Source organism: Ovis canadensis, chromosome 3 (genome assembly GCF_042477335.2).
Source record: "Ovis canadensis isolate MfBH-ARS-UI-01 breed Bighorn chromosome 3, ARS-UI_OviCan_v2, whole genome shotgun sequence".
In the NCBI taxonomy this organism is placed as follows: Eukaryota; Metazoa; Chordata; class Mammalia; order Artiodactyla; family Bovidae; genus Ovis; species Ovis canadensis.
In genome coordinates, this window is record NC_091247.1 from 82,129,151 (window position 1) to 82,137,983 (window position 8,833).

General features: G+C 52.3%; 2 protein-coding genes across 2 annotated transcripts in view; both read right to left on the bottom strand.

The window, feature by feature from the left end:
* Positions 1–6,728, bottom strand: part of LOC138436269 (uncharacterized) — a 57,252-nt gene extending 50,524 nt beyond the window's left edge. The window contains exons 1-3 of the mRNA XM_069581924.1: positions 6,560–6,728; positions 3,675–3,957; positions 2,801–2,887 (exon numbers count right to left, since the gene is read on the bottom strand). Coding sequence (XP_069438025.1) covers positions 2,801–2,887; positions 3,675–3,957; positions 6,560–6,728 — 539 coding nt within the window. The remainder of the gene's footprint in view (positions 1–2,800; positions 2,888–3,674; positions 3,958–6,559) is intronic.
* Positions 354–3,511, bottom strand: LOC138437012 (uncharacterized). The gene is made up of 2 exons (XM_069583488.1): positions 1,703–3,511; positions 354–663 (listed from the first exon to the last, which is right to left on the bottom strand). Exon 1 carries the CDS (start codon positions 2,548–2,550, stop codon positions 1,912–1,914), a length of 639 nt encoding a protein of 212 aa, XP_069439589.1. The 5' UTR covers positions 2,551–3,511; the 3' UTR covers positions 354–663; positions 1,703–1,911.
* Positions 6,729–8,833: the final 2,105 nt, after the last annotated feature.

Consider the following 8,833-nt stretch of genomic DNA (forward strand, 5'->3'; position numbering starts at 1 on the left):
AGTTACCTCTTCAGTGAATAACTGCATTTTAGTGAGAGAGATGGGGGTCAGCAAATTCAGATGTTAATGGGCCAACAGGAGGATGGGAGTGAAAAACAGGATGCGATGGCTGGGATTGTGGTGGACCACAAAGTACTCATCAGTGTGGCCAGCTCTTAAGATTTAGGGGGAGAAGCTAAAAGGAAAAGAAAGAAAATTCAGATATTTCTGTACCATCTTCCAATTTTAAATGCTTGGTAATTAACTCAACTTTTAAAAAACACTAGGAAAGCTAGACAAATATCTTTGGGTCGCCTTGGCGCATGGCCCAAGATGAGACAGCAGTGACCTGTAAGCATGCATCTGACTCTGTGTTGAGCACAAAGGTTCTTTAATGGTTGATTTTTAGTTAGAAGGCTACTTGGGGCTCCTTGTAGTCCTGAAATCACACAGGAAGGCCTGACCTTGATGATTATATCCAGGCCACTCAGAGTCCTCCTCCTATGGGCAGTCTGTTCCTCCGTACTCTGGAGTCTTGGAATAGGTTGCATGGGCCCCTCAGGAAAACCATCAATTTCAATGAAGCTGCAATCACTGGGGCCTGCTAGAGGCTGGTGGGTGTTACAGCAATGTCTTCCTCACTGTGAAAGGCAGCTGAAGGCTGAAGTGGAGTCATTTCAATCTCTGGTCAGAAAGAGCATCAGAGTCAATTACCCTACAGCAGAGGTTCCACAGGTAGCCACCGGAGTCAGATCCCTGGACTTGAAACTCTCCTTTGCTAGTTAATTAGTCTCTCTGACCTCAGTTTTCTCATGTGTAATAACAGGGAATTAATAGTACATTCTGGAGAAGGCAATGGCACCCCACTCCAGTACTCTTGCCTGGAAATCCCCTGGATGGAGGAGCTTGGTAGGCTGCAGTCCATGGAGTCGCTAAGTGGGACATGACTGAATGAGTTCACTTTTCACCTTTCGCTTGCATGCATTGGAGAAGGAAATGGCAACCCACTCCAGTGTTCTTGCCTGGAGAATCCCAGGGAAGGGGGAGCCTGGTGGGCTGCCGTCTATGGGGTTGCACAGAGTCAGACTCCACTGAAGTGACTTAGCAGTTAGCAATAGTACAATCTAAGTAGGGTTCAGTGTGATGAGCTGGGCACGTGTTTCCTGTGCACAGACGCTGTAGAGTAAGCACCCACACTGGGAAGGGGATGCGACTTCATTTTCAAACCAGGGCTCTATTTAGTATTTAGTGAGAGCTTATTTTCATAGTCACATTTGAAAACTGGTGGTTCAGATCTGTTTCACTCATCATCTCCAAACTTGCCTTGCTCTTTGCCACTCTCTCCTGGAGGCATGAGATTCTCTGAGATCCTGGGGACAATTTTTGTGTCTGAATCCCTTAGCCCCAGGCGGTGGAACTTCATTAGCCTTTTCCCCAGTGGAGTCTTTTTCTGTCCAACAGGCTCTTTCTCAGCGAGCTGTGTGCACCTCAACAAGTCCCAGGCTCAGGAGACTGGTTCAGAAGGTCCCACTAAACTGGGAACCAGCGTGCTGGGAAAGCAATTCTCTTTTCTAATGCGGCCATACCCACTCTTTGCATATACTTAACTCCCCCCTTCGTTTTCCTCCTCTTTTAAATACAGTCTGCCTCCAGCCTGTTCCCCACCATCACCTCCCTCCCCCCACACAAAAAGTGCTATCAAAAATTCAGAATCAAACTTTACATTTTAAGATGTGATTTAGTTGGTTGCCTTCCAACCTCAGGCAGCATCCCCTCATGCATCTTTGTAAGAGGAGCCAGCATTTCCGGAAGACTGGCCACACAGCCTGGGGTCCCTGGGAGAAGCCTTTAAAAAAAATATCAGCGCAGGAAGGGAGCCGTCTGCGAATGGCAGTTAGGGAGGGTATCCAGAGTACAGAGAAAACCCTCAGGTTAGGCACTTAGGGGGTCTGGGGACAGGAAAGGGAAGCCAGGCCTCAGAAACAGATGGGAGTCCGCCCCTCCCGACTCCGAGAGCCGCCTGCAGCGCAATGATGGCCGGAAGTGCCCGGCTCGGAAGAGGGTGAGCGGGGAGGGGCTGCCTGCGAGCCGTGTCTCCCAACTCGCTGGACTGGGATGTTTATAGCACCTGTTTTTCTCGACCTGTCTCCACCTGGATTTCTGCGGTCTGTGGCTGCAGCGTGTGTCGGGGGGAAGAGGGAGCGCACCTCCTGAGGCTGGTTCTCGGCCTCGGGGCTCTGGCTGGAAAGGGAGTTCCAGTATCCAAACGAATGGCCAAATGGGGGAACTTCGAGGCAGAGCGGCTCTTACCGTGCCGCGTTTGCAAAGAAGTGGGCGGTTAGGCCCGGTGAGACCCGGGGCTTTCCAACCCCACCTCGTGTTCTGTTGACCGCAGCCGTGGGCGTGGGTGAGGCGGGTGTGGGCAGCGGGGGAAGTGGCTCCCACCTTCCTCGTCGCCTGGGGGCTCTGGCTTTCCCTTTCTTGCTCCTCCAAAGGGTTAAAGCCTGAACGACTGTCCACTCTCCGAAGGGGGATGGGGGTGGTGGTGGGGGTGGTGGGAGGTATCTGCATTTGGAAAGAGGAGCCCAGAGGGCACAGGGTGGCCAATCTCTATTCAGACCCTTGTGTAGAGTCCAGGCCGTCCGGGTCTGCACCCTCAACTTCTCCTAATCACTACGTGCCTGGTTGTTCTCAGACTGCGATGACATCATTTTAAAAAATGAAAATAACTGCTCTTTAGGCTTTTAAAGAACCTGGAGGGCAAATAAACCCGAGGAAGAGTCTTCCGCCGGTCCCTGAGGCGGCCGTCTAGAGTGCCTACCTGAAAAGCCGCCCTGTCTGCTCCATCAGAAGAGGCCTTGGGCAGGGTGGGCGGAAGATCCCGGGAGGTTTAGGACAGCAGCGGTACCTAGAGAAACGAGAACATCGTCGATGTTGATCCGGCAGGTTCCTTTTCTCAACCTCTGGGCGGCACAAACTTGGTAGCGCTGCTGTTGCTGCTGCTGCTAAGTCACTTCAGTCGTGTCCGACTCTGTGCAACCCCATAGACGGCAGCCCACCAGGCTCCCCCGTCTCTGAGATTCTCCAGGCAAGTGGGTTGCCATTTCCTTCTCCAATGCATGAAAGTAAAAAGTGAAAGTGAAGTCGCTCTGTCGTGTCCGACTCTTAGAGACCCCACGGACTGCAGCCTACCAGGCTCCTCCGTCCATGGGATTTTCCAGGCAAGAGTACTGGAGTGGGGTGCCATTGCCTTCTCCGAGCAATGTTGTTAGGGTGACCATTTCACAGGTGGAGAAACTGAGGCTTAGAAAGGCCAAGGGACATGCCCCCAAAGGGATGTAGCAAGGGCCACCTTCTGTTTCAAACTCAGATTCCGGGGGCCTGCGGGGGTCGGCGGCAGCCAGGGGTGTGTGGGGGGTGGCGCGGCGGGGACCGAGGAGGCGGGAGGGCAGGCGCGGGGAGGGGGCGGTTCAGCCGGCGGCGGCCTCGCGGGGAGGAGCAGGGGCCGGGGCTGCCGCACAGGTCTGGGGCCGCTCGAGGGCCGGTTTGATCGCAGGGACTAGAGGAGGCCCTCCGGGGATCCGGAGCGGGACTGCGAGGCCCGGGCAGCTGCCAGACGCGGCTGGTGACTGGCCTGCGCCGCCGGCCCCCACCTCCCGGCTGCGTTGCGGTCGGGCAGCGAGCAGGCCGCATACCGCTCGGCGCAGAGGAAATGGCTGGAATTCCTCCCGCGGCGCCTCGCGCTCGGGCCTCGGGGCGGGCGGGGCGCTGGCGAGGGCTGCGCGGCTCCCAGCCCGCGGCACCGAGGGGGGACCCCTTTCCTGGGAGCGCCGCCGTCTCTCACTGCCAGCATCCGCTCTCCCCGGGCACAGGCTCGGGCCCCACGGAGACTCCACGGCCCTGCCCAGTCTTCTGGCTTTCTGGGCCGGCCATCTGGGAAGGGGTTCTGCGTCCCCTGCTCAGTCTCCTCGGGCCTCCCTGCCGATCAGGCCTCGGGCCCCACTTCTGGGATGGTGCAAACGGGGCGCACTGCACGCCAGGGCCTCAGCAGAGCGTGATGCTGGAGCTCCAGGCAGGGAGGCCTCTGCAAGCCCCAGCCTACGCTTTTGGAAAGCCCTGGCCACTGCTACCAGCAAATGTTCTAGGCTATTGAAGTGTTTGTTAAATGAGTGAATGAATGAGAATTGGGCAGGCACAGTACAAACAAAAGCAGAGACCAAAGGAAAAGCAGGCCAAATGTAGATCCTGTTAGAAAGCGCTCAGTTTTCCTTCCTGCACACGCAAAGAACCTGCCACCGCGACGCACACCCAACTCAGAGGGCCTGGCACCAAGGCTACTTTGACCTTCACACCTTGAGGCTGGTCTTAACGACAAGGCCCATTCTCACTCTCTGCCCCTTGTTCTAAGCTCTGAGCTTGGTTTAGCGATAAGTGCCCCCTTTTTCCTAGCTCACCTTTCCACATCTCCACCCACAATACTTCCCATGCTGCCCTTTCTTTTTTTTTTTTTTTTGCCCATACCCCATGACACGTGGGATCTTAGTTCCCAGACCAGGGATCAAACCTAAACCGAGGGCTGGAACCTGGAGGACTGCTGGGGAAGTCCCCCCCTCCCCCCTCCCCGTTTCTGGACCTCTTCTTTTCTCTGCAGAAGGCTCAACAGAGTCTGATTCTACATGAAGTGAGTTGTCTGGATTGGGGCACAGAAGGTGGGGGCCTGCGCCAAGCCTAGGGGCAGAGACAGTGGTGGCTGTGTCTTCTCCTCCTCCCTCCTCCCCCCACCCCCATGGGATAGTTTCAAGCAAGGGAGCAAAGCATGGACAGGGTTTCCCAAATTGGTCCGCCTCTGAGTCCAGGTTATCAGTTTAAATTTCTACTTTCTCTAGGGTTCCTCAGTAGCCAGACCTAATCCTGGGGATGCCCCAGGAGGCATTAGGAGGACAGAAGCAGGCCTGTCCTAACACACTTATCTCTCCTCAGTCAGGCCCAGTTGGGGGTGGTGGAACTGGGGAGGGGCAGGGAGTAAGGTGTCATTTCCAAGGCTGCCCCTGGATGCTTGCCCATGAGGAGCACGCCCAGGAGGCCTTGGCAGACCCTCCATACAGAGGCAGGCAGACAGAAACACAGACAGCTCACAGTGACAGTCTTGGTTCTGGGAATTTTGGAAATGAAAACTCCTACATTTTTCAAAAGAAAAAGGAACAGATTTTGGCATCTGTGCTCCAGAAACAGGAACTGACCAGGACAGTGACCTTTGATAATCACTTCCTCATCTCAGTGCTCAGAAGCTGCTGGGTTCCCCCAGCCCTTCTATTTTTGTCCCCAGTGTTCTGTGGGCAGGAACCTGAGGGCTTTAGCAGAGAGAAAGGGAGAGAAAGGAGAAAGGCATAGAAGAGAAGAAGGAGGCAAGGAGGGGAGATAGATAGATAGATAGATAGACGTTACATATTTATTTATTTGGCTGCACTAAGATTTGGATCTTAGTTGCTGCATGTGGGATCTTCAGTTTTCCCTTGCAGCATGCGGATTCTTAGTTGTGGCAGGTGATATCTAGTTCTGTGACTAGGGATTGATCCCAGACCCACCTCATTTGGAAAGAAGAGTCTTAGCCACTGGACCACCAGGGAAGTCCAGGGAGTTATTTTTAAACTGTGTTCTTGAGGACTGAGGAAGCTGGGAGCCAGATGGGGATGGGGTTGGGGCCAGAGGGCACCTAATGGATGCTCAGTGTAGCTGTTGTTTCTAGCTCCTTCTGGAAAGGGTACCCACATTCTGTGTTCCTTAGAGCTCATGGTTATGTGAGCCTGTGTCTCATAGCATTGAAGTATAGCAAACACTCTTAGACATATTACCTCTCGTGCATTTATTGAGCACCTACTGTATGTCCAACAAGTTGCTAGGTACTGAATGAATAAGAGACAGGCTTTTCCCTTGAAGAGCTTAGAGTTGTACAGAAGGAATTAGCATTCCAAAAATAAAGCATCAAGGTAATGAAGCTGAAAATAATTGCCAAGAGAGGAGAAACAGGCCAAACCAGGTTGGGGTGGAGTATGAAAGACCTTAGGAAGACATATGTTTGAGGGGTCAGATGGTAAAGAATCTGCCTGCAATGCAGGAAAAGAAAGTGAAGTCGCTCAGTCGTGTCTGACTTTTTGCAACCCTGTGGACTGTAACCCACTAGGCTCCGCCATCCATAGGATTCTCCAGGCAATAATACTGGAGTGGGTTGCCATTTCCTTCTCCAGAGGATCTTCCTGACCCAGGGATCAAACCCGGGTCTCCCGCATTATGGGCAGATGCCTTACCCTCTAAGCCACTAGCAACGCAGGAAACTTATGTTCAGTTCCTGGGTCAGGAAGATCCCCTGGAGGAGGACATGGCAACCCACCATAGTATTCTAGCCTGGAGAATTCCATCGACAGAAAAGCCTGGCGAGATCCAGTCCATGGGGTCGAAAAGAGTCGGACATGACTGAGCAACTTTCTTGAAAGGCAGATGGGCACTTGCCAGGTGGAGATGGGGAGGGAGGCCCTTCCGGCGGAGGAACTGCATCCACAAAGATGCAGGAGAGGGAAAGTGCGAGCATAGCCAGGACGCTGAGAGTGTTGGGCAAAAATGGGTACAGAGGAGTAATGGGAGAAACAGCTGGAGCAGGAAGTGGGTCCACTTTGCAGAGGGCTCTGAGTGCCAGGCTGAGGAACGTGGGATTCCTCAGAGGGCCCTGCGGAGGCCTTGACCGGCAGCGGCATGACGCACGCAGCCACGCGCTGCTGGCAGCTCGCAGAAAGGAGTGAGGCAATGCGGAGGACGGCGGAGGCGCGGGGAAGCGGCCAGACGCGGCCGTGCTGGCTCAGCCAGGCCGTTAAAGTGTCTTATAGTCCTGGCCCCTGATATGTGCAGCTGACCTGAAATTGGTCCCACTGCGTAGATCTTCGTTGGTTCAAGGTTTTTACTGCAAAAACCTGAGCCTCACTGCCCGTATGGGAGCAGAGGGGTATGGAAGGTGATCCCTTCCTGTGTTCTTGTGTGTAATGACCAGAGCAGTAGCTCCTGCAAGCAATCATAGCCTCCCTCTCCGAAACAGGCTGATGGCGGGAGGGGGTGGTGCCTGCACTCTCTTGGGAGAGATCACAGGTGTGGGCTCTGAGAAGGATGAGACCTGGGGATAGCCCAGATAGGGGAGAGAGAGCAGCCAGTCTCCTGATCAGTCAGTCTCCTGGGGTGGGAAGGGACTGGGGAGGAGGGAGCCAGAGGGTCTGTTAACACACCCAGATGGACTTCTTCCAGATCTGTGCCCCTGTTCCTGCATGCGTGCGTGGATGTATGATCAGCCATGTCTGACTCTTTTCGACCGCATGGATGGTAGCCGACCAGACTCCTCTGTCCATGGAATTTTCTAGGCAAGAATACTGGAGTGGGTTACCATTTCCTTCCCCATGGGATCTCCTCCACTCAGAGATCGAACCCGCATCTCTTTCCTCTCCTGCATTGGCAGGTGGACCGCCAGGGAAGCCCCTGTCCCTAATAGAGCACTTCTCACTGTGGGCAGGAAGGAACTTTCCTAGCAATAGGCAGAGAGGATTTATTGGTTGTAATTATTATTATTTTAAAAAGTTAAAATAACTACCGTCTAGTTCACAAATTTGAAATCCACTCACATTTCTTCCACTCTCCAATGTCTCCTTTTCCTTTCTAGTTCAGGATCCAAATCCAAGATCATACATGTAATAAATTAAACAACAACAACTGTATTTCTCTTCCTAGATTGTAAGCTCTGAGAGATCAGAGGTGGTATTTCCCACAAGTCCTAGTGCTTACTAAGCACGAAATAAAAGGATCAGAGTCAGACGCCACAGTATAAGGAGGGGAAGTCTTCTGGGTGACAGCAATGGCCGAGTTTACTGTTTGTCCCCCTCTGTATCCCTCTGTGACTTCTGTGAGTGTGACTGACGGCCCACTTCCTGCGGGGTCTTCACTGGTGGGCCACCTTCTCTGTACTTCTTTCCCTTCCCTGGCTGTCTCCATCTCCCACAGGGCATGTTAGCATGTCATCAATACACAATTATGGAGGATTTCGGTTTGCCAGAGTTTGTGCTTGGCATGGGGATGCGGTGGTGAATTATGCTAGTGATTGAAATAAACGACTCCCCAGCCCCTACAAGGGCCTCAGGATCTCTCCCTGGCCTCATAGAGTCTGAGACGCTGGAGTAGTCGGCTGGGAACAGGCGGAATTGTCCTTGCTAGTTATGATTTTGTGGCGCCACCTGCTGGCCATATATAAACACATGGACATGGTTATGTGTAAGAGTACACCCAAAGAAATTGACTACTGGTATTAAAACAGAGAGAGACACACAGAAGTACATACACACTGTGAAATATACACATGTTGGCAAACAGGAAGGCATACATGGAAACAGACACACAATCGTATATGGAAATTCAAGATCTTGCACAGTACCGTGTCCTTGGTAGGAGTCCAATAAGTATTTGCTGGTCTACAAAATAAAGGCCCGATTCTTTAGATTAGCTTTATTTCAGGCTTATTTTTCACCACCTTTTCAAGCTTATTTGCTAAGAATGCTCCATTGTCACTTGTCCCCTGCCTACATTCCTTCCCTTCCTCCTATTCTTTCGTTTTTAAATTTTAAATTTTTATTGTAGTTGATTTACAATGTCTCAAGCGTACAGCAAAATGATTCAGTTATATACTATCTATATTCTTATTCTTTTCCATTAGAGGTTATTATAAGACCCTGAAAATAGTTCCCTGTGCTATACAGTAGGTCCTTGTTTATAAAAAGAAATGATTTGTTTATTAATGTTTATGTACTTGGCCATGCTGGGCCTTAGT

Excerpts from the sequence above, each read along its gene's own strand:
- LOC138437012 (XM_069583488.1), bottom strand. The coding sequence starts at position 2,550 with ATGCAGATACCTCCCACCACCCCCACCACCACCCCCATCCCCCTTCGG.